Below are 25,183 nucleotides of genomic sequence, written 5' to 3'. Positions count from 1 at the left end.
TCGATTTGATGGACACTTGAGAAGAATCTGTCTCAAACTAACCAGTATTCACTTCACTCTGCACTGCAGAAACTCTGGGCTGAAAGTTCCACTAGTTAAAATAGTGGGTTTTAACACTTTGTGGGTCTGAGACCTTTGAAAATCGTATGAAAGGTTTAGCCCTCTGGAAAACACACATAAGAATGCAGACACTAAATTCTGACAGAGTCAGGGGTTTCATAGACCCTCTGAAGTCCAACAATGGACCCCCTGGAGCAATGGACCCCCAAGTTAAGGACCCCCTGAGTTAAAGGTTCCTCTGGATATTTTTTTTTGAGATGCAAATAACCCAGAGGAATTATCAGCCTCCCCGCTCCCCATGTGATTATTGATTGAATGGGTGGGGGGAGGTGAGAGTAATGGTTTTGGAGGAAGGGAAGGGAAGCCTGAATAGTATACCCCAGAGAAAAGTTAGGGAATGGTTTGGAGATCAGCAGGTAGCACTGGATCACTGGATCCCTGATCTAGGGGTGGGATATACATCAGAAAGGGGGGCAGGTGTCCCAAAGACAACCTTCACTTACTTCCACATTTTCCCTAAGGCTGGCTGTGTGGTTCCGGATCAGAACGAGTTTGTTCTTCAAGTAGGTCTGTGCAGTCATCCTGCCATCTGGTGGTGATGCTTGGAATTGCACCTGCCCCAACATCAGGTGAAAAACCAGAGATCTAAGATCAGTACGTTCTTAGAATAAAGTACACTCAGCTGACTTGCTGGAGTGGAGTAATGGGTAGGGGTGGGGGGAATGGATGAAAAAAGAAGAGTGATTCTTCAGTGTTCCAGTGTAATATACACTGAAGTCCCATGAGAGCTTGCATCCTTCTTGGCCGACCTGGGCACTCTTTGGTTTGTCATGGCTAAAAACTTTCCACATATATATATTTTTTGAACTTAAAACCTGAAGTTCCATCTCTGGCTCCCAAATGGGGTTCTCTGCTCCCTGCTCCTCCTCTTCCAGAGCAGATATATTGTTGGATTGATGAGTACTGATCAGGAGCCAAAACAGATGTGTCCCTGGGAAGTAACAGTGACTTGAGGTTCCATCTCACATTCTTTCCATTCCAGCTGAGACACACCTCCCGGCTGCTGGAACCCTTATCTAACAGGAAACTGGTCACTGACAGTTTTCTGTCCTGTAACTTCACATGCCAACGTGACTGTCCCGCTGCTCTAACGTTCTGGAGGAATTCTTGGTGCATCTCCTGAACTAATCTTCCTATCTGCTGCTCCAGCCTCCTTTGTGCCCGTCTGCCAGTGGCACCTTTTGACCTAAGCTAAGTATGAAATATGGTGCCAGGGGACACCAAAGAACAAAAAAGGGCATCAGGGATCCTCGAGTGGCACTGTCAGCCTGGGGTCATTTCTTCTCCAGTCCCAGACTGTGCTGTGGATAAAACCATTTCTAGCATGTTCCACTGAGGCACCTCCTTCCGTTATGGCTACCGCAAGGCTCTGAGTCAAACTGGAGGAACGAGGGAAACTGCCAAACTGACAGCTAGGGGTGAAGAGGTGGTAAGGAAAGCGGAACACTCTGTCACCTGTGGGAGGCCTTGGGGAGAAGCAGATGATGGGAGGACGGGTTCTCCCCAAAGCTCTGGAATCTCACGCACCCAGCGAACGCTGACTGCCCTGTCATGTGATGAGAGGAGTTAAGTTGGAGTTCTCCTCAGAGGTTCTCTCTCCATCTGGTGACCTCTTCCTTTTTTGACCACCTGAAAAACACAGCTTGTAAGGCTCAATCTTTAAGACTGGGAGGACATTGATACTCCCTCGGTGGTCTAAGCTTTCTTCAAAATAGAAGCAGGAATGGAGACAAAGCCCTTGATAGTTTGTCGGAAGTAACCTGCATTGTCTCCTGGTGCTGACATCAGCATATTTACATCTTGAAGGATCAGGATGCACCTTCCACCTGAGATGACATCTCCAAAAAGCCGCACACCCAGGCTAGTGCCAATGGAATGGAGGTTTCCTGGAGGGGACTGAGTGAAGCCCACACAATGCTTCAGGATCACGCCCCACCATCCCCAGCTCGGATGACTGCCAGACACCCTCTGAGAGAGGGCTGGTCTCACGGACTTTGATGTCCCTGAGCCAGGGGTGGTGGGTGTAGCTAGGAGCCAACCCCCACACCGGGGACCTACATTCTCTAGATCAGAGGCAACCTTCCTTCTGCACTGGGGTACGTGGGGGTAATTATATAACTGCCCTCAAGGATGGAAGGGCACTCTGTTCCCAGCTCCACTGTTTTTAGGAAGGAGTATTTTTCACCTTGTTCTCTCTCCCATGGACTTCTTTCCACGGAGGATATTGCTTTCCTTTTTATTGAGCGTCCCAAACACAAATTCTTTCCTTAAAGGACCAGATTGTAAATGTTTTAGGTTTTGCAGGCCATTTGGTCCCTGTTGCAACTACTCAACTCTGCCATTGTGGCCATCAGTAACAAGGGGGTTCTATGATCCAGTAAGTCTTTATTTTTTACAGGAATGCGCGGGGGAGGGAGGTCAGGATTTGATCTGTGGCCATGGTTTGCAGACTCCTGTCCTAGACGATCACCAACTGAGTGGGACAGCTCCCCAAAGTATCAAAGGTGCAGTACTGCCTGAGCCCTATTATGGGTTTCCACAATTGTACCTCATTAGGGTTCCCAACAGGAGTCAATGGTTCCTCCTCCAGGAATAAGATCCTAACATGTTTTTTGTACTAACCAGCTGGCGTGCCGTTTTCATCTGGGTGAAGAGCTACTCACTCAAGGTTCTCAGCAACTTCTGGCCCATGGTTTCCTCAAAGCTGCTGCTGCAGCGGCTGGTCTCTGTGTCCAGGTTGATATGACAACATTCACTATCTGATGCTGAGAGAAAGGGAAGAAGAAAGAACACAAGCCTTTCCCACCTACACACCCAGGGATCCAGGTAGGGTGTTTTGGTTGAGGTTCCTCAGCAAGTGAAAGTTCAAAACCAGCTTACTAGCTAGTCTCTGGGGCCCAAAGGAAGGGACGAACCTTGTCAGTAAGAGTGATGGCTGACCTCAGTTTCCTAATGTGTAAACTAGGCCTAATAATAACTATTGATACCTAACATTTAGGAAGCATGGTACCAAGTACTATGATGTGCCCTCCTGTAAACATTGTCTCATTTATGCTCAAAGCTACTTCATGAGCTAGCCACTGTGATTTATATCTACTAATATAAGGAAACATATCTATTAAGATAAGGAAACCTAGTGTTAGGTTAAAGTAACTTGCCTAAAGTTGCAGAGCTCCTAAGTGGAGAAGCCAGGATCGGAATCCAGGTGGAAACCTAGCTAACAGTGTCCTACACACTGTTTTCCTAGGAGAATGGATTAAGATGGGTCTGACGCATGGTAGGTGCATAGTAAGCCTTAGTTTCCCTTCCCTGGTGGAATAAGGAGGTGGGAAGTTTTACATGGGGACAGGGGTCCCAGACTTCCCTCACATGGCTCACCCTGGGCCATCCCAGCACCTGGTGGCCTTGACACCCACCCCCACCTGTTCCTGCAGGGCCCAGTTTCCCTCCCTGACCTGCTCTCATGGGAACAGCTGCAGGAGACAGTGAGAGTTGCTGCGTGCTCTGCCCCTCGAAGTCTGTCATCTCCTCCTGGGTGAAGGCCATCTCCTCCATCCTCAGGTACATGACCTCACTGGGGCTTCTCAGCCCATCTGAACGGCTGCCTGGGGAGGACAGTGAGTGCGTCACCTCCCTGCTTTGTAGAAGACCTGGGGCCCCATGAGGACAAGATGGCAGCTCTGGGCAGGACTGAGGAGGAAGGTAGGGCCATCCCTACCCCACGGTAGCCTGGCCCATCATCCTCCCAGCTGACTTACACGGCAGGCTGTTCCTGTTGCTCAGGAGGGTGACGGCAGGGTCATCCTTGGGGGTCTGGGGTGTGCCCCGAGTCATGGGGGCCTTGGTGGAGTCTCCGTCAGTGAAGGCCTCCACGTCGGGGGACTGAGGTGAGCTGTCCATGCGGCAGGCGGTGAGCGCATTCTGGTACTGCTGCCGTGTGATCTGGAAGGAAGGGGCGGAAGCTCAGGAGGAGCTGGGCAGAGCCCTCCCTGGATGTAGTCTGCCTCCCTGAGCTCAGAAGCAGCCCCATTAAGGTGCTTGTGAACGCCTGGCCTTGGTGGCCCGGGATCTATGATCTGGGGGCCTTACCCAAGTTGTACCAGCCCAGCAGTTAAGGGACAATGAGAGGACCCTTTTGCTTGTTTGCCACCAGAGCTCCCTCTGTTCATTTTTATTGGCTCTGGACTCTAGCACCTGGCGGAGCCAAGCCTTCTCCCGAGACCCAGGAGAGGATGGAGGGCATCTTCAGTTAGCAGGGTGGTCGCCCACTGAGAGGTTTAAAACACAGGCTTATACTGTTGCCAAGGACCCTCTTCCTAAAGGGCAGTCAGTGGGGACTCGGCAAGAGCAAGACCCCCAGCTTGTGTCAAGGGCTGAAATAAGAAACCTCCAAATGAAAAACATAAACTGGCAAAACCACCGATGAAGCCAATTTATTACTCTTATTTTTTTCTGATGCCTTCCATAGTCATATAGGAATCCATCTGATAAATCCTTCATGAAATTAGTGCCAGGAATAAGCTCCTTTCTCTAGATGAATTATATACTTTCTTATATTGGATGAGAACTCAAATATCCACTAGGTTTCTCCTTTTTCCTTTTATGACCAGGAAGCTCACAAATAAATTTATTTACTTGCAGTAACAAACTCATTCCTGATAGCGTTTTCACAAAATTGGTTTGCAATTTCTTTTCAATTTTTTATTTAAAACATCGTTGGGTTATTTCTTTTGGGAAACCCTACGTATTACTGAAAGTTCTACAAATATCCTAAAGAGATGGAACTGATGATTAGATTTTCAGACGCTGGTGAAAGCTCTAGTGCTAATGTTACCCAAGAGAGCTTGCTTTTGCAGACAGATGTTGGGATATGAGGATGGAAACTTCCAGCCATACAGTGCATTATGGCTCACAGAGCACTTAGGAATGTGTTGTCTCCTTTGGTCACAATGACTGCATGGGGTAGGCATGAGAGGTCTCATGATGCCCATTTTACAAATAAGAAAATGAGGTCCAGAAAGATGGGGGACTTGCCTAAGGTTTGACAGTTAGCAAGCCTTCAGAGTCCCAGCCATGTGATGTGTGTTCTGCCCGGGAAAGTGCTATTCATTCTTGGGGGCCAGGGAGATGGAAGATGGAAGTGGGAATGTGGAACTCCAAGTTCTCAGAGGGGAAACTCCAGGGTCTGATAATGGCACCCCTTGCAATCTGGGCATTTCACTTTAAAGGGCCTTTACTCTTGCTCTCCAGGGGAAATCATCTGAGCTCAGCTCTGTATACTGCAAACACACCTGGCTGCATTAGGCTGCCTTTCACATGCCCACGGAGGCTGCCTTTCACAAAACTTTAGGGGAGGTCCCCCCAAAACTGCTATTTTTTGGGGGTCCATAGGCATCAGATGACTGAAGAGAAGCTGGCACATGGTCTGAGCCAAGGTTATCATCAAAACTCAATTTTCTAATGTGCCCATGGGTTTCTAAAGGTGAAGCTTTCTTTGGAGTCTTGCAGGTTCTCCTGGCTTGAACAGGAAAATTTCCTAAATGACACTTCATAAGCCCAACAAAGCACCTGATATTATTGTTTGGGTTCTTTTAACTAGTTAGTTTAGATTTGGCTTCCAGTTTAGTTAAAGAAGACCCTTCGCATAGAAAATGTGGTGTGAAACACACTGCCTATTCAAGACAAAGGCACTGCCCATTGGTTACCTGCTCTAGGCATCTCACAGCCTTGCTTTCACACTGCTTCCTCTTTTTAAGCTAAAAAAAAATATCACAAATACCATGTCAATGTGTCACCTTGAAAGAAATTTGAGAAGGGACCTCTCTGGAAATGTATTCAGGTAATCTCCCCAGCTGCACTTCTAGATTCAAGCATCACTTTTTGTCAGTTCCCTCCCCTTGTTCACCTATGAAGCCTTTTCTACGTACTACAGTACTGTCCAAGAGAAAAATAATGTGAGTCACATAGGTAAATTAAAATTCTCTAGTTGTCACATTTTTAAAAGGTAAAAACAAACATGTGAAATTAATTTTAGTAATACATATATTTCATTTGACCCAATGTATCCAAAATCACTTCAACATGTCAGCAATATAAAATAATTAATAAGGAATCTTACGTTCATCTTTGTACCAAGTCTTTGGAATTCAATATGTATTGGGTTGGCCAAAAAGTTTGTTTGGTTTTAAGTGAGACTAAAAGACACACTTTTCATTTTCACGGAGAACTTTACTGAACAACGTATTCACTAAACGAATGAACGTTTTGGCCAAATCATTATCTTACATTTTACCAAACATCAATTTGGATGAGCCACATTTCATGCGCTCAGCAGTCACATGTGGCAACTGGCTACTGTATCAGACAGTGATGGTCCAGCAGATCAACTAAACGGCTCTGCCCAGTTTTGATAATACAGGCTTGCATGGCCACAGTGTCCCACTGCTTGCCAGTCAGAACCACTGGTCCAGCTCAGCTCCTCTTTCATGTTCCTTGAATGCGCCATGTTCACTTGCCTTCCATACCCCTATTTATCAGTGTTCCCCACTCCTCGCTCTTGGCATTGCCTTCACTCTCCTCTTATTCTTTCCTAATTCTTAAAGGTCCAGTATATTCTCTAGACAAATTAGTGCTTAAAATAAAGTGCCATGCGATTTTGTAATCAATTAGACACTACCCTGCATTGGTTACTGTCATCTGACTTACGTTTCTTCTCCCCAACTGTATTTCTTGAGTATTGGTCATGTTGCCTAGAACCAGCCTTAGTGCTCAACAAATACTTACTGATTGGCACTGAGGGAATCTAACCACTGTTCCAGAGACAATATGTTCTTATTCTTTTTTCATTTCTGTAGCTACAACCATTTCTTAACAACAGCTTGAGTTAAAGTTGCCTTATACTCTGGCCAGTTAAGAACTCAAGCATCCTCTAAATTACATAGGAAGTGGAGACCTGTTTATCTTGAAACTAATAGGAGTAAAGGGTACCCTTTGGGACATTTTGACTTAGCAGTCAATGTGTCCAGAAGTTAACCTTTCAGCCAGTGTGATGTTTCCCATCATTTTGTGATGTTCCGTTTACATTTTCAACTTTCAGGTGGTTTATTCATCCCTCAAAACACGATTCTGCAGTTTAGGGATTCTGCCACCAGATGGTGATGGGGCATCTTGGCCGTGGTTACACAGTTCTGTCTACACGACATCTGCCAAATATTCTTAATTTAAAAATGATACTTACAGAATACACTTAAAAATTCATAAGGATTCTTTGGTACCTTCATAACTTATTAACTACTATTAATCGTGGCTTTAATACCTTTCCCAGATACTCACTGGATACACCTTTCTTTCTAATTTTATCTTGAACTCAAATTACTACTGGACTTAATGAACAGTTCTAGAACTTAGTCTGTTGGACAGGAAAAGCCCTTGCAGACAGTCACGGGGGCTTTGGCCAGTGAAATCACCCCTTGAGCTTCCTCAAAAACTCTCTAAATGTTAAAAAAAGGCGGGTTTGAGGAGGCGAGTAAAAGAGCAGCCTTAACATGGCCGTAAAAGTCCATTCAGTCAGGAGGAAAAAAATCTCAGCGTCAGTTTACTGTATCATCTTATTGATAACTTACATTAAAAAACAAAAGAGGTCTTCCCTGGTGGCGCAGTGGTTGAGAATCTGCCTGCTAATGCAGGGGACACGGGTTCGAGCCCTGGTCTGGGAAGATCCCACATGCCACGGAGCAACTAGGCCCGTGAGCCACAACTACTGAGCCTGTGCGTCTGGAGCTTGTGCTCCGCAACAAGAGAGGCCACGACAGTGAGAGGCCCGCACACCGCAATGAAGAGTGGCCCCCGCTTGCCACAACTAGAGAAAGCCCTTGCACAGAAACGAAGACCCAACACAGTCAAAAATGAAAATAAATAAATTAAAAGAAGGCTCAACATTAAAAAAAACAGAAAAACAAAAGAGAAAATCAAACCCATGTGTTAAACAAGAGCTTGAACTCACAATGTCCCCTTCTGTAGAACAAGCCATTGCAACTGAAGTTTTTAAGAGACTAGAGCCACAAGTTGAAAGAGGTTTCTGAATTATGCTTTAACTGTTTCTGTCCTCCCCTCAACTTCTACTTTTGACATGTAGTCTTCTCAATTTCAAAATATCTAGGTAGAAAAACAGACCATGTGCTGTGATGCTCAGCTGCCCTAGTCACAGCAAGGTCCTCTGGCCTGAGAAAAAGGATGACACCTGCACCTGAGAATTGACCTCAGATTTGGAGTTCTCAACACCTCACTGGCTCACGTCAGGAAAGAGACTTCCCTTTTATGCTCCTTGTTATTTATAGAATGTTCCCTTTCCTTATGTTTTAGGGGTGGATATATGAGATCAACTGTAAGTTTTAGGAAAATCCTTACAGTCTTAGTGTCAGGTATTCATCCTAACACATTCCTCTTGGAGGAGTTGCCAGATCCATCTCCTGAAAGCGCTCTCCAATCGATGCCCAGAGGTGTTTCAAAAAACTCTGGGCTCATCACAGTTGCTCATTAAACACCACTCCTCAAAATCTCATTCACTTTTCTCCCCAAAGCCTCATATGGATTTTCTCAACTTAAGATATAAATGGTGTTATGGACTGAATGTTTGTGTCCCCTCCAAAATTCATATGCTGAAACCCTAACCCCCAAGGTGATGGCATTAGGAGGTGGGGGTAATTAGGTCATGAGGAGGGGGAGACTTCACGAATGGGATTAGTGTCCTTATAAGACGAGAGCCTTCAGGCTTCCCTGGTGGCGCAGTGGTTGGGAGTCCGCCTGCCGATGCAGGGGATGCGGGTTCGTGCCCCGGTCCGGGAGGATCCCGCGTGCCGCGGGGCGGCTGGGCCCGTGGGCCATGGCCGCTGAGCCTGCGCGTCCGGAGCCTGTGCTCTGTGACGGGAGGGGCCACAGCGGTGGGAGGCCCGCATACCGCAAAAAAAAAAAAAAAAGAAGAGAGCCTTCTTCTTCTCTCTCTCCTCCCTGCCATATGAGGATACAGAGAGAAGACAACCATTTTCAAACCAAGAAGTGGGCTCTCACTAGACGAGACACCACCTGGATCTGCCAGCACCTTGAACTTGGAGATCCAGCCTCCAGAACTGCGAGAAATAAATGTTTGTGGTTTAAGCCACCCAGTTGATGGTAATTGTGATAGCAGCCCAAATGGACTAAGACAAATGGAAAGACCCGAGAAACAAACTTAATAAAAATTCCCAATGCACTTAAAACAGAATCCAGACACCATACTCTGGCCTAAAGATGCCAGGCAACATTGCTGCCGGCGCTCCATCCCCAACTCACATCGGCCTCATCTTTGCACATAACGCGCCAGAACAAAGATCCTCCTTGGACCACCAAGCTCTTTCCTGCCTCTGTTGTTTCTATCTTGAACATTCTCTCCACATCCCCTTCCAGGTCTCAACAAAAGAGACCTGCTCTCTCAGGCTGCTCTGACAACCATTTCTAAAGCAGCTTCCTTGCCAACTCTGCCCAATCACTGTTTATCCCATGATTCAGTTTATTTCCTTCATAGCCTTCATCACTCCCCTAGATTACCTAGGTTATTTATGTAGTTACTTGTTTATCATCTTTCTCCCCCTAGGAGCATGGAAGCTCTAGAAAGGTAGGAGCTTGCTGTCTTGTTCACCATGGTATCTCGCTGATACCTATACAGTGCCAATCACGAGCAGGTAGTCAGTAAATACCTGTTGAACCACTGACTCATATAGCGACATTCAGTTTCTTTTCCCACGAACCATATGCCCAGTACTACAAACCACTAAGAGTTAGTTATAGCAGAATTTCTCTTCTCCCATTTTTTCCTACCTCCACTTCTGAGGAAGGTCTGCAATGAGAGGGCTTCAGGGCTGGAAGCAAGAGGGAGGAGAATCGTGGGCTGCGGTTTTCTGAGGTTCATTCTCACTGTCACGATAGACTAGTAAGTGTCCACAGTCATACACACCGTGCGTGTTGTTGGGTTAGTGCCTAAAGCACTTCTCCCGGGCTCTGTCAGCTCTGATTTCTCTAAACTCTCCACAAAGCCCAAGGACTCGAAGGCTTGGACTCTGGAGACAGAGAGACTCAATCTGAAGTTTGGCTGTGCCACGTCCCAGTCATGAGACCTTATACTCCTCAAGCTCCCACGTCGTCTATAAAGTGGAGATGACACAGTACCTACCTGTTAAGGTGGTTGTAGGACTCAGTGGGAAATTCGTTCAAGGACTTAAAAGTGCATGGCACACAGCACCCCACCAACAGTCATTGTCCCAGCCCACCCCCCAGGAGTGACCCCTCTTCTCCACGGTTACTTTTCTCAAGGCTCTTGAGTTTCAGTTCAGGGTGTTTGCAGAGTTCTGGAACATAGAAAGCCAGCCAGCACACACCACCCTCAAATAATCAGGGTCAGTGTTCTGAACAGAAGGAAAGGACCTCCTCCCACCTTTGTGATTTCCATACACCTCTCACCCGGCCTGTAACTGGGATGACTGTTACCAAGTGAGTGCGTTGGGTGTTTAGTTGGACTCGGGTAAATGGGTTCCCTTCTGATCTCAGGCCAAGTGTGTAATGGTTTGTGGAATGTTAGCAAACAAAACAAACAAAACCTATCGAAGCAAGAGAAAGGAGGGAATCTTAGAATGTTTCTGTCCAAAACCAATCTCAATGAGGGGTATGAAGAAACAGCTCTCCTCCTTAATTACAAGGCGATAAGCACTGCTGCCTCTCTCTACTGCACTTGCAAAGCGGCTCTCTTCAAATAGCTCAGTGACAGCAAGGGGGTATAATAATATTTACAGGCTGAATTGTGTTTTAGACTTTAAATATTAATACGTAAAATCTTATCCACATGTAAAATCATAGCAGGGTTTCTTCTATACCCTTGGTTTATTAATCACCTGCAGAGTTATCTTGAATAAATAAAATCAACCTGGTGCCAATGGCGGGGCATCCAAAGGAAACAGTTCTGCCGGCAGCTTGTCTCGGGCAAGCTAATTCCCTATCGCTTCGTGCCTCAGTTTCTCCACAATGAAAAATGGGGATCAGGAGATCTTAATGAACAATCATGGTTCAAACGAACAAAGGGACAATAACGGTGACAAATAATGAACAGAATAAAGCTACCCGAAACCAGGGCCTTTAGAAAGCCAGGGAGCAATCGCCACGCAGCATTATCTCGGAACAGGGGGATCAGGACGCTGCTGGCTGGGAGTGAGGGGACAGCCCTCCCTGCGGAGCTACCTTCACAAACTGCACGTCGCTGAGGATGTGGACTGAGTAGTCGGGTGTGTAGAGGTTGTTGCTGCTACTGCACAGCTGGGTGTTGCTTCCCCCAAAGTCGCTGCGCTCACGGCTCGGAGACTCGGAGCGGTTCAACCCGCTGCAGCGGGAAGGGGACCGGTTTACTGCAGAGGGTGAGAGAGGAGAGGGAGGAAAGGCAAGGAGGGAGGGGTGGGGAGGAAGGAGAGGGGAACAGAAAGAGGGAGAGAGAGAAAGGGGTGTCGTTTACCGAGGTCTCGCAGTATGTTTAGGTGATGGCAACACCGGGTGGCAGACTGGGCCCTCTCCCCTCCCGTCAGAGCCCAGGAAAATGCCTGGCTGCTCCATTTATGAGGAGCAAATGCCTAAGGCCTTGTGGCCCCACTCAGCTCAGGTTCCTGCTCCCCACGACCTCTAGCAGCGGGAAGCTGGGCGGGCTGCTGCCTTTCTCGGTTCTGGGGTACGTGCAGGAGATGAGGACCCTTCTATGAGTGTGGGTTGCTACCCCAGACCATGAGACCCTCTATTGGGGTGAGTTCTTTTACATAAACTCCATTCACAAACCTTCTTTTAGGAAGGCTGAGGCCTTAGGTTTGCCCTAAAAAACACCTGTTGCAGCACAGGTAAGCAGCCCTAACCACGGTGAGGCATTTCAGAGGGGATGACGCAGGTCCCAACACTGGCAGGGCCGGGGACAAGCGGAGGCCCATAAACCATGTGGATAGATATTTAAATCACGTCAATAAACTGTTAAAATACGTTCTATCCTTGTCTTTGACAAGTATAACTTCTGAAAAACCTAGCAGGCCAGATGAGGCTCCTTAAGAGTTTTGTGCTGGAAAATGGGCTGTAGAGGGAGAACCAGCTCTGCCCTAGGGCTTTCTGGCCCGGTCTCCCAGAGCTGTTTGGGTGGGGAATTCCATACCTGAAACGTGGTCTAGAAGGAAGAACACAGCTCTGGGTGGTACATCCCTTTGGCTCTGTTAACTACTCACCCCACAGAGAGGTGTGGAGCTGAGGAGGGCCAAAGACAGGCCCCCTAAAGGGTGGGTCTAGGGCAGGGCTCTTTCTAGGCTCAAAGGCCAGAGGCTGGAATAACCCTCTAGGCCTTCTGTCAAAGGCCTCTTAAATGTTCAGAGCCGGCTTCTTTTTCCATTTTCAAGAACCACTTCTTGGGAAAGTTCAGTTAAGACCACATCACTTGGTTTCAAAATGGACTGTGTGAACTACCCTCCCAGGATCAACAGAAGAGAAGAGAGGTTCTTAAGGTGACCCTAGCATTATCTCCACCACAGAATAACCCTGAATGAGAGACCGCAAAGCCCCTCCCACCCCTCTGCTTCCCAACTGACGCCACTCTTCATTTCTTCCCCAAAAAAGAGAAATGGGAGGCTGTCAGCCTCTCCTAACACAGATTCAGTTCAGGGGCTCCAATGAAGAGTCTGATTCCTCAGAGATTCTGCTCCTTGGTTCTTTCAGGGAAGAACCTTGGGAATTTAATTCTGTCTCTTAAGATAATGCTGCCATCCATCAAAATGATTAGCATCTACTTGGAGTGACTTCTGAAGGTCTGTCGATGTGTTTAGCTGCCAGGCTGTTATTGTTGTCTGGCAAACCATGTAGTAGTGGAAAGACGAAAATGACCATAGGTTGAATCATTTTCTCATTAGAGCCAGAATAATCACTGTCTTGATCAGATTATAGAATTAAGGGTTCCACCTCCAGTTTTCTCCTTCTCAGTAAGTGTCATTCACATACATGCTGTTACTTAAACCAGAAACCTGGGAGTCTCCCGTGACTCCTGCCAATCTGTCAGCCCCACATCAAGTCTCCACTTCCCCAACATAATAAACTCATCTGCCCCTACCTCTGTCTCCACTCAAGTCCCAGTTACCATCACCCTCGCCTGGACCACAGTCTGGTCTCCCCAGTTATAATCTCAATCTGTTCTCACCTCAGCTGTCAAAAGCACATTTTAAAAACACAAATCAGCTTCCTGTTGAATCTCAATAAAATCCATACTCCTTGCTGTGACCCCTAAACCCCCTAAGACTTGAGCCCTGCTTTCCTGTCTGATCTCATCTTGGGGCTCCCTCTCCTCGCCTGCTTGTCCTGCTCTAGCTTACTGGCCACCTTGGGGATCCTCAACCATGTAAGCATACCCACCTCAGCAGATGCCATTTCCCCTGCTCCCCCTCCCCCCATTTTAGCACCATTCCCACCCCTGCTGTCACTTCTCAGTCATTAGGTCTCAGCCGAAACACCGCCTTCTCTGAAGACCTGGTCTGGCCACCCTAAGAAGATTACCCCTATTTTCCTCTATCACTGTCCCCTGTTCATCTCTTTAAAGCACTTTTCACAAGTTTTACTTAATTACATGTTTGTATTTATTTGTAATGTCTACTCAGTTCAATGATAAATTCTATGAGGGCAAAGACCTTGTCTTTTCTGGTCATTGTTGTACATCTGGTACCTAGCACAGTGCCTGGCCCAGAGTAGGCACTCAATAAAAATGTACAGAATGAACAAATCAGCACCTAAGAATCCCTGAAGGAGTTTTTATTTAGAATCTAAATTTTGTTTTAAAAAGGTTTCAGGGCTCTCAATCACCCTGGAATCAGAAGGCTTTCCCCCTGCAACCTAAGTCATTTTAGGGAAGCTGACTTCTTGAAGTGAGGGGTGGGTAGAAGAACACTCCAGAAATGCACTGGAGTGTTAAATAGTGTGCAGTGAGAATCCAGGGGCACCAAGAAGCCTCAGGCCTTGGCCCATAACTTGAGGAAGAGGCCGCAGCGAGCATCAAGACCTTCTGTCTGTCTGTCTGTCTGTTTAATAAGAGCATGTGAAACGGGGGGTCCTGGAGTCAGGTCTCCTACTTATCCGCTGGGTGACACCAGAGTGACCAGGGACCAAGAGGGACAGTGATGGTGCCATGGAGAACAGAGTGAAGCACCAAGGTGACTGTAAACAGCAGTAACGTTGGGCAGAGAAATACCCATTTCACGTCTGGTCCTGATCCCTTGAAAACAAACCTATGAGGTCTGGCTTGCCTAGGCCCACTGTGGCTGTTCTGAGGCGGTGACTGACTAAGTCAGTCGGTGGTATTTCCTCAGGGCTGTTGGTTGTGGAAAAGGGGGGCAGGCAGTCCTGCAGGAGTGCAGCTTCTTTGGTGTGAGCAGAGTCTGGAAATCACACCTTGATCTGGTGGGTTTTATCTTCAGCTCAGTTTGGAACGAAGAGAGAGAGTGTGGGCAGGCGTTTGTGGTTTCATTTACCCTGAGGAATGACCATTGCTCCTTGATAATCCTCCACCTTGCCTGGTGGGACATGTGCTTCACATACCCCACATCTGCTGTTCTACATCCTCATCCCTTATGTCATAATTCAAGATAGGGTCAGGGAGGCTGATAGGGAACCACAACCCTATTGTATCTACTAAACAACTTCTGCCTGAATCACTTCTACTCCCTGTTGGAAACAGAGGAAACGGCTTCATCCCTGATCTCCCCAAAGCTCTCATCTTCACTGGCACCCAGCACAAGCATGTCACCCTGCTGTCACTCACAAGGACCCACATGTCAAACACAAGCGACATCACTGTTGTGCTGGGAGGGAAAACATGTCTTTTTAAAAGTAAAAACAATGCTATTGAAGCTTAATTCATAAAATCCCAAAGGATTCCCAACACCAGAAGATACAACTGTCTTACAAAGGTCGGGTATAGAAAAGCAATTTTTAAATGACAAAGGAATCCTCATTTCATGACAAAGAAAGTCCCAGCTCATCTGAGTGTTGTGCAAGATCAATGCTTTTGTGTCCAGGAGGCTCACATTCCTCAACAGGTAGGACGCTGATGACTCGGCATTTTGGTAACCGTGCACATACACTCAAGAGGTTCCCGAGCAAGGGAAATGGAAATACTCTTAATAAAAAAAAAAGAGAAGAAATCAGTAACAGACGAGTGTTCCAGCAGCATGGCAAACTACTTCAAGTTGTATAATTCCCCCTGGCATTTCCTAAGAGCACAGAGGCACAGCTTGGGGGAGTGAAGAGAGAAGGAGAACCCTAAGCACAGTGCAAAGAGGTCTAAGAGGCGACAGATGAGCATGAAACTGACCACAGGACCCCTCAACAGGGCCCAGGCCAAGCTTCCGACATATCCCTTGCCCACTCGTGCTCTTACATCATACCCTCAAGCTGGCCCTGGAGAGACTGGCAGGAGGGCAACCCTGGCGGAGGGCAGGGTTTCCTGCTCTAGACCCCCAAGTGCTGTGGAGAAGTGTGGCGGACCTCATTCCTGCAGACTTCACGTGGTCAGTCTGCAAGAGATATCTGTCCTGGATGGCAAGTTGGAGTTACTGAGGTTGGGTGGAGAAGACACCGGGGTAAAATTGGGTCGGGGTGGGAGAAGGGGAGGAAGAGGATTTTAAACTGCAATTAGGACTGGATGGAATCTCCCCTCATTCTGCACTGATGGGCAGGGGCCCTGAAAACCTATGCACAGTTCTGCTTTACTCATGACACCTCTGTCTGGAGAGCTTTCGCAACTCTATCACAGGGGCAGGACCCACGACACAGAAGAACATCCCACTCCCCTTTTCAGTCTGGGGATTTGAGAGGAGGTAGGGCTCAGCAGCTGCTCGCTTACATCTTTCAAAGCCTCAGTGAGGGATGGGGAGGAATAGCTCACTCTGGTCATTGTCACTGTGCCACGGGGCATCTGTGTTCTCTAAACTGGATGGGGGAATTTAATTACATAGGCTTACAGGATTACAAACTAGGATTATTAAAATTCATCATTCTGGGGTAATATTCAACATCAGACAACCAAATGCCAAAAGCTCTCTGTCAAAGCTACAATATGAACCCTGCAAATCAGCCCAAGTTAGGAGTCCAGATGAACTCACTCACGTTACATGGAGCTTTAATGGTTCCCAAATGTTTACTATGCAAGAGCCGACCCAAAGGAATACTTCCACTTACCACATTTCACAAAGTAAAAAGATTATTTTTAGGTACTCCCTTTATATTCTGGGGAAGATCTAACCTCACTGATCTCAGAGTACATCACAGATGGACAACTGGGCATTGTAAAAGGACCCTTGCTTGGGACCTCTCTCCTGCCTTTGTGCTTTTGTGGAAGGACTGCCATGGGGAACTTGGAATCATCTCCACCACTGGGAGAAGAAAAAAGGGATGAATCTGGGGAGATCTGCAGTGGGGCCGTGTACTCTCAGCAGTTTTGTTTTTAAATGAAAGCACCTGCAAATCTGGCTAATTACACCACACTCTGGAGGTAATCCACACACCACTCTGCTCTCCTTATTTCAAATAAGGCTCAAATAGAAGGAAACTGCCTATGGGTAATGGTGGCAATATTTGGTGTAGGGACCACCGGCCTCAACCCAGAGGGAGCACCTTAGTTCATTAGCACAGCTGTTTTCAAAATGCAAACAAGTCACAGCCCTCTAGAGGGCACAACACGCCCACGTTCAGAAGGGCAGCAAGGTCCCGGCCTAGAACAGGACCTCAGAGACTTGGACACCAGTCCGCATCCCTCTACCTTCTTACTACACCTTTGACAGTGACCCAACGGCTTAATTTCTCAGAGCTGCTTCCTTACCTATTGTTGCCCAGCAATAATTCCTAACTTCCAGGGTTTATCTAAGATGGGGGTAAGACATAATATACGTAAATTAATGTATCTGGATCATAAATCAAGTATGGGACCAGAGTGTGCCCAGAACTGCTTTCCATAAAAATCCAATGACTGAGGCTTCTTCTGCTGATATGGAACAGAAGCAAGAGCTGCTGGGAAATACCAAATTATAGGTCCTGGGGATGTCACCCAGTCGCTAGGAAAGCTTGGCTGTTGGCTACAGAAAGAGGTGAGACAGAAGATGGTGGGAAGAAAAGAGCTGAAGGAGAAGCAGAACGTCCCCATCTCTCATTTTCTCCTGCTGTGCCCATCACTGCTCCACTCTGCAGAGTTAAACCAAGGGTGGGAGTAAGCTGGCCTTGCCCTCCCCTGCTTCCTATTGGGTTGAACACACACAGTCATGGAAAAGTGGGGGGAAGGTTAAAAGAGCTCTCAGGAGCACATGGCACCAGCCAGAGTTGGATCGGAAGACTCAGTACCTCCTATAGGGGGACTGCACAGCAGAAATGAGTCACCTTAATTTTCATAACAAATACCGATGAACTAGAGCTAACCTTCATAAGTAGGAAGTTATAATTAACTAGGTTGTCTGGTTAACTAAGGGTTAATTAAAAAAAAAAATAACTCCTGCTCTCATGCTGTCATTCTTTTTTTTTTTTAATGCTTTGATCCTTTTCATTGAAAATCTTTTAGAAATGTCCATCTTTCCTTTCTGCTGAAGCTTCCTAGCACGTTCTTCATTCACCAAGATTCCTCACATTGGAAGGATCTTGAAGGTCCATGATGTGGTCATTTCTAATTTTATGGGCATGTGGGGGTGACCACTTAGCTGGGGAGGGTACCAGACTGGCATCTCCCATTGACAGTACTCCTGTAGTCATCATGAAGGCATGAGCTCTCACAAAGCAAGAAAAAAATTTATTTCTTGGTGGAAAACCTCCACTAAGTAAGAGAGAAAACTTGGGTGAAATTTGAGAAGGTGATTAAGTCGTCTCGTCCAGATAAACATGGGAACCAGATAGTTTTTGATGGAAAAATGTGATTTGTGAGAAAGTAGAAATCAACATAAGTAGTTCTGAAGTTGCAAATTTGGGGGTTTGAGGTCCCAGAACAGAGCCTTTTGAATGTTCAGGGTCTACAATACAGACAGTGAAACATAACTGGATTCTTGATGCCTGAGGCTATGGTGGGGCCTCAGAATCATCGCCAAAGCATTGGGATAAGGGAGACAGATGTAGAGGGTATGGGAAATTGGGCTGTGCTTTAACTTCAAGGTAACTTAACAAACGAATTCTTAGTTTGGTCATTACTTGCTCCATGACCCTAAGAGATCAACATCTAGGGATGAAAACAATATAAACACTTAAGTGATTGTTCAGATTTATTACATTCTACTCAATCCTTGAGTTACTGTGTGGCTCTGTGAGGAGCTACTTTACCTGATTAAAAAAAAAATCCAGTAACTTTTATTTAATTAACAAGAGAGGTTAAGCCTGATGAAAAGTTGTTTTGAAAATTTTACATATAGCATCCTTTGTATGAGCAGAGCTAGAGGGAATATGGTCACTACACAGTAACATTACTAGAAAGATAAGGAGGGGTTAGTGGGTTAGCTAAAGGCAGAGACCACATAGAAGAAAAGATGGAGGAAAAATAGGAATAAAGCATAGTCTTTCATTGTTTCTTCCTATTTTTCTTCTGCTGCACCCCTTATCCCTCCATTCTGCAGTCAGACAAATGATAAGGAAAAATTCACACCATTCCTCACCCCACCATTTCTCCATCTACGTACACAGATATATCCTTCGGGGCTAAGTTCACATGTGACACCATTGAACCAGCAATGCCTGGTCAGTGAGTACAAGTGAGTGTTAGCCGTGCAACGTGCTGTGCCTTGGTCCTGGGAGAGACTAGCTGGGAGAGACTAGTTTTCATGTGGGACAGTGACAGAGACCAAAGGCCTCTTGCAAACCCCATGGATCTATGGAGATCGAGACCCCATGCATGTTTACCTGGGGAGCCTGCCAGAGAGTCCCCTCTGCTGAAGACGAAGGTACGAGACACAGAGACGGGCACTAAAGAGTCAAGGATTTGTGAGTTGCGTAAGGGAAGATAAACATAAAAGGAGAGAGACAAAGAGCAAAGCGTGTGAGACAGTCTGTTCCCGGATCTTCACAACATCACATTTCTCTGCCAAAGTGAATCTTGCCTCTGGAAACATGAAAATTGCATCCTCTCACAAAGTCACTCTCCAGAAAGAAGAAAATAAAATAGACTTTGCTGAAGGTCTTCCAAAAAGATGCACAATAATTTCTGAGGGGATCAGACCCGCCAATGACAAGAACAGGCAGTGCCCCAGCAGGGAGTGTGTGTGGGCAGCGTTCTGTCTGAGGCGCCTTTTGGAGCCAGCAAATGTGCTGGGAGCCCAGCACTGTATTCCCGCCGGGCTCTCCCAGCTGCCTCAGGTCTCCAGCTCACCTGTGGGAGGGGTGAAAGCAAGTGCATGCTCCTACTAGGGGCATCCTCGAGGAAGCTGTCTCCTGCCTCAGACTCCTACGAGCTCCCTCTGTGGTCACAGTGCTGGGGGAGAAACTGTGCGTGGCTAGAGCCTTGGGACACAGGAAGGGCAGCATTTCTCGCAATCTTAATGTAAATCGACTTGATAAACTAAATCAGTCATTTCTTTGCAAGTACAAGTGCTCCAAACCACCTCTCTTCCTATCCCCTTTTCCTTCTCTCTCTTTCCCCACAGAGCCTGAAATGCTGCTGGCTATCGCTTGGGGCCTGGGTGGGGTGGAGGGTGTAGCAATACTCCAGTCCTTTCCCGACCTTGACCCTGATCAAGTAGTGTTTCTGCATAGGAACCTGTTTTCATCTCTCTTATCTGGTCATTCCCAGAGTCTCTTCCAAGGAGCTAAATGAAGTCAGAGTGCAGGTGACAGCACACTGAAATAGGTGGCTTCCATAGTCTTAGCTGCTGAGCCCGATGACCTGCCTGAAATTATCCAATAGTACAAAGGAGTGGGGAGGGGAAAGCCTTATACCTACTTGATAATCATTTGCTTTGTCAAATAATCATATTCTTTGTCAAAGAATATTTTAACAGGCCCCTAGTGTCACGAGACACACTGGAATAAGAAACCCCATTGTCTCAAGAAGAATCCTAGCACTTCTGGGCCACAAATTACATGTATACCCAGCCAAGCAGATAGGAGACTTGTTCTCTCTCCAATTGCACACCACTGTGGGCATCTGTTCTGGTCACGCTGAGCTCAGGCCCCGTTTCTCCAGAGTGCCAGGCTCACCACGGTCCTCCTGGGTTCCCTGGCAATCAGAACCAAGACAAAGGAGATAGTGCTGACTGCGTTCCCTTTGCCCTGCACAGGAAAACCAGAGGGACTTACTTGTAACCTCGAGTTCAACTGTGAGGCATTGGTCACAGGGCCAGTGTTCTGGCAAACTCATTGTCTCCTTTATTACCCTCAAGGCTGACAAAGCTCTAGGCTGGCATCAAGGACAGAGGTAGTTTGGTAGACTGAGACCCTACAAGAGTTTACTGCCTTGTGGCTCAGCTCAAGCTCTTCCTCAACCTACACGTGAGGTCCTTGGCTAGTGAAAGATGCTGGGTGGCTGGACCTCGGCTGAGAGTGGACCTGGAACAAGGGGGGGCAGGTGGTGGGGTGGTGGTCTTTGGAGTTCTTCACGCTTTGCTGTATTAGGTAAGGAGGGCTTGGGGGGGAGGATGGAAAATGTCTCCATACCCCTACAGGCTAATTTAATTTCTTTTTCCTCCTGAAGATTGATAAAGATGCTCAGAAGTGTGGGGAGGGAAAGAGAGGTTAATATTTCTTTTTAGTTAACCAGTTTTGAAGGAGAGATTAATGTTGCAAATTTACTGTGTCTCACATATAAAATGGAAGGATTTTGATAGAAAGAACTAGAGACAGGAAGGAAAGAAAGGAGGAAACCAGATGACATCTTCTTACTACTTAAACTTTTTTTAAAAGAAAGAAAGTCATCTAAATCAGATGGGCTTGGGAGCTTTAGGTAGCTCTTTTCCCCTAGAGTTCCCACATCTTTTGGTCTTATGGAAGAGCCAGAATAAGGCCAACATGTCTAGGTAACATTTCATATCCCAGGAGTTACTCTACCATGAGCAATCCCCAGTGTGATGGATGGCGGAAATCTCCTTTAGAGAACCAAGGTTTACCAGGTCCTGTAGACCATCCCTCTCCCATCTAGATTTCTTGTTCTGAGAACTGACACTTCCTTCATCAACCTTAATTGAGATTTGTTGGTTTATATAAGTATAATAATGTACGAGGATGTTTTATTTTACAGCTCTCCTTCAACTCATCTTGGACCACCCCTTGGGTGTGGGCAGCTACTTCAACTTCATTTCAGACATCTGCTGGGCTAGGATGTGAAGTTACACTGCAAATTGTTCCAATATTTCCACATAGAAATTACATTCTGGAACATGATGGATTTAAAATCTCTATTTCATTGTGCTGTGTGAACTAGTCAGGACACCAGAATGCATCTAGGTAAATCACCAACCTGCTGGGTGATTTGGAGCAAGTCATTTCTTTAGTTTCTCTGTGTTAAAATGGTATCTACTTTTCATGTGCCATGGATTGTGATATCAAGCTTTGAGTCCCTCTGATAAACCCCAGTAAAAAGCACTATGTAAAATCTTTCTTATGATGAGAAAAAACACCCCTTTGGCATTAAAATGGCCACCATAAACACTAAGAGCTGAAAGCAATGCAAAATTCAGACCGGTGAATCAAAGAGAAATCTAGAGAAATAATGCTTTCTGGATCACACTTATATCACAATAAATGCCATGCTCTCTAAGCACAAGTGCAATAACTTATGCAGGAAAGAGAGAGAAGGTAGAGCACAGAAGGCACAGAAGACACCCGCCAGCAGCCCCGTGCCAGCCCCCACCAGCATGCACGGCCAGCTGCAGACACTTCTCCACCAGCTGAGATGTGGTAAACGAGGAAAGAGAAGCAGATAAGCAACATACGCACCAGCCTGGGACTTACATCCTAAGATCTTGCAGTCACTTCTTACTAACCGCCACAGACACAATAATAGCGTATTAGGGTTAGCAAGTAAAGGACAGTGGGTGAATTATCACAGCAGCAAAGGAAAGGCTGAACCTCCAGCAGAGCACACAAACCACCTGCCTGCATTCCCTGGCAGGTGACAATAAAAGGTGCCTCCCCTCACAACCTCCCTCCCCTGTCATTCGTCATTTGCACTTGAGCAGAGAAGCAGCAGAAAACATTCCAGACACGCAGAAACTAAGCCCCCTGTGGTCCGTGGGTACCTGGCAGAAAGCAGTGTTCCTGGCAGAGCATACAAAGAGGCTGCCAGCATTTGTGTTAGCCCTAGCCCAGGCTGAGTGTTCGGTCCAGGTCCCCAGAGTGGGCTGAGGCAGGACCACAGCAGGGAGGATGAGGGAGGGGTTTGAGAGATACATACGAAGGACAGAGGATCCAGCCAGACTTCCAACCTTCCGCACATCGTTATCTAAGGACAGAAGGATGCAGTGTGTTTCAGAGGCAATTCAGAAAACACACCTTCTTAAAGGAATTCTCCCTCTTCCACCCCACCCACAGCACCAATCAACCCTGTAAAAACAGGGCAATCAGGTGGAAGTGTAAAAAGTAAAATAAACTTGTCTTTTCATATTGAAAATTACCACTATCCATCCCTAACGCTGGGTAATGTTACAGTCTACCACGTACTTCCACATCTAAAGCCTGGGAAGGTAAAAGGCTTGTTCAGGGTCCATAACGGGAGTCACAACTTGAACCCAGATGCATTTTCTCCACTGTCCCACTGCTTCCCCAATAAGCTATGGCTTGGAAACTGGAATACCTGAACAAGCAGTGGTCATGATGGCTGGGACACCATAGTAGGTGAAGGCTCCGTTCTCGAAGCGAAGGCCTTCCTTACCAACCTCCACCTCCACTTTACCCTGGAGAAAGAAGGAAGTGTACTAAGGGTGTGGACAGCACTTCCAGATCTACTAGTGATTACGACCCTAAGCACTTCTGCTTGGATAGTAAGTGGACTTAAATTCTTATCACAGGGAAATGTGAATTCTGTCTGGATACGTTTCAGAAACAGCAACTCCAACTTCAGAAGGCCTTGGCAGTAAATTACTTGCTTAGTTCATAAAGCAGCATCCTGTCATGTACATCCAAGCTTTCCTTGCAGACTGTAATGGCTCTTCCATGATGCGGGTCCAGGCACCAGCTAGCCCAGAACCCTGTAAACTGCCCCACAGGTGTAGTCTGAGACTAAACCATCTCTAAGTCTGGCTGAGATAAAGCCTGATTCTGTGAGAAGCTTGTGCATATAAGTGTGCGTCTATGGGCCTGAAATCCACTGCATGGATCCGCCCACACCCTATGAAGCCTGTACTATTTTTATCCCCAGTTTATAGATGAATCATTTCTGAGGCTCAGAGAGGTTAAATAGCTCGGTCATGGTTAGTTAGACTTTAAAGCTAGATCTTTCCAATTTCTGAACCTACGCTCTTGCCACTACATTTTACGCCTCCAAGATTTATTTGAAAATGGTTAAGTTTATATTAGGCATAAGACTCTATGTGTTCCTTGTGTTATATAAACGATGTAACAGGACACTTCTCCATTTCCAACAGTAAAGAATGTAACTCCATTTCTGGAGAAGAGAGGGCATTTTACTGAGGCTATCTGGAAGGATGGGTGTGAGGCACACTACCGAGTCTGAGCAGACAGGCTGCAGGGGAACTGTTACAGAGAGGCCCTTTCTAAGTCCATGTGAGTTTAACGAAGATTTTAAGACAATCACTGTATTTAGGGTTCACCAGATTCTGTTGGAAAGAGACAGGGAATAGGGACGGAGTTAATGGTGGAGCCAGGCCAGGACACCAGCACTACCTAGTGCTGGAACCATGCCTGACACTTATTTACAGGCCTTTCCAGGCACCCAGGGCAAAGGGTGACTGTACTCCTGTGAGTACCGGGAAGATGCTGCCCCTCTTTCATTTGCTCGTTTGTTCCCTTCCCAGTCTTCTGAAGGAGGAGAAGATTAAGGGACTGCAAAGGCTGAAGTGTGGTAGAGAGAGCGGATGTGTTCTGTGCGCTTTCAGAGAGCAGAGCAAGGACCAGTGGGTGGAAATCAGACATGGTGAGATTTCAGCTCAACAGAGAGAAGGGCCTGAAACAAGAAGTGCCTGAAGTTTGGGAGGCAGTGCACAGTTGCATTCCCGGGCATGGCCAAGCAGAGACAAGGAGGTGTTAGGGATTCTGTAGGGCAGCAGGTTCGGAAATTCAGTGGCAGAACCCCTCTGCTGGGAGGTACCCACTGCATCCCACCACAAACATCGCTGATGTCAGATTAAATGCCATCAAGATCCCACCACTCCAGGACGCCAGCCAGTCACACCTGTCCCCTCTGAGCGTCGCGGACAAACACCCACACCAACTGGCCTTGCTCCCAGGGCAGCCAGCCGAGCCTTGGAACCTGGCACAGTGGAGGCATGGCCGTTCCTCTCCAGTCTAGAGAGGTCCTGTCTTGCCCTTGGGGGGTCCGTGGCTTTCCCACTCACCTGCAGAAGTAGCACAAAGTAGTCCACCGGGCGGTTGCGCTGGTACAGGTAGTGTTCCGGGGCCTTCTTGTTCTTCTCATCACACTTCAGCTCCTGGATCACGTTGGGATGTTTCAGGAGCCGCAGCAGGATCTTCTCCGAGAGGTACAGAGACTTAAACGGCTCCACTTCTAGGGGAGACCGGGAGGCAGGAGGATTGGCAGCTGGGAGGAGTCAGGATGGGCACAGCCAGGGCCATTCATGCTCTCAGGCACCAAGCTAGCAGGATTCCTGCAGTTCCCTTGGGTGGGTGGGGGTCTTAAGCCCACGTGTGTGTCTCAGGCCCTCTGGGGATGTGTGTCCCTGCAACTGGCACCTCAGGAGAAACAGGTCACCATTTTGGCAATGTCAGTTTTGTTATTATTTTTCTCCTTGACTTTATTTAAAGCTGCACATAAACTTAAAAAAGAAGAAAATCCTGCCATTTGTGACAACATGGAGGAACCTGGAGGATGTTATGCTAAGTGACA

The 25,183-nt window shown here is 46.9% G+C and overlaps 1 protein-coding gene and 1 long non-coding RNA gene across 4 annotated transcripts in view; one reads left to right on the top strand and one right to left on the bottom strand.

Moving 5' to 3' along the window:
* Positions 1–587: 587 nt before the first annotated feature.
* On the top strand, positions 588–3,675 carry LOC112392992 (uncharacterized). 2 transcript variants are annotated; one of them, XR_003001804.1, is made up of 3 exons: positions 588–689; positions 1,103–2,946; positions 3,555–3,675. It is a non-coding gene; the product is annotated as an uncharacterized LOC112392992 (long non-coding RNA). The 2 variants fall into 2 exon arrangements; XR_003001803.1 differs by lacking the exon at positions 588–689 and having other exon boundaries at positions 1,743–2,624; positions 2,746–2,946.
* The window catches only part of CNNM1 (cyclin and CBS domain divalent metal cation transport mediator 1), a 47,043-nt gene continuing 23,508 nt past the window's right edge, over positions 1,649–25,183 (bottom strand). The window contains exons 4-12 of one of the 2 annotated variants that reach the window (XM_024734955.1): positions 24,675–24,844; positions 22,955–23,054; positions 22,556–22,603; positions 19,072–19,134; positions 11,383–11,546; positions 3,879–4,062; positions 3,576–3,725; positions 2,784–2,885; positions 1,649–1,749 (exon numbers count right to left, since the gene is read on the bottom strand). In XM_024734955.1, the coding sequence (XP_024590723.1) occupies positions 1,670–1,749; positions 2,784–2,885; positions 3,576–3,725; positions 3,879–4,062; positions 11,383–11,546; positions 19,072–19,134; positions 22,556–22,603; positions 22,955–23,054; positions 24,675–24,844 (1,061 nt within the window). In that variant the 3' untranslated portion in view covers positions 1,649–1,669. The remainder of the gene's footprint in view (positions 1,750–2,783; positions 2,886–3,575; positions 3,726–3,878; positions 4,063–11,382; positions 11,547–19,071; positions 19,135–22,555; positions 22,604–22,954; positions 23,055–24,674; positions 24,845–25,183) is intronic. The other variant, XM_024734956.1, reaches the window with a different exon arrangement.

Source organism: Neophocaena asiaeorientalis, unplaced genomic scaffold, assembly GCF_003031525.2.
Source record: "Neophocaena asiaeorientalis asiaeorientalis breed wild unplaced genomic scaffold, Neophocaena_asiaeorientalis_V1.1 scaffold240, whole genome shotgun sequence".
NCBI lineage: Eukaryota > Metazoa > Chordata > Mammalia > Artiodactyla > Phocoenidae > Neophocaena > Neophocaena asiaeorientalis.
The sequence above is the reverse complement of the archived record's forward strand: the minus strand, read 5'-3'. Positions and strand labels throughout refer to the sequence as shown.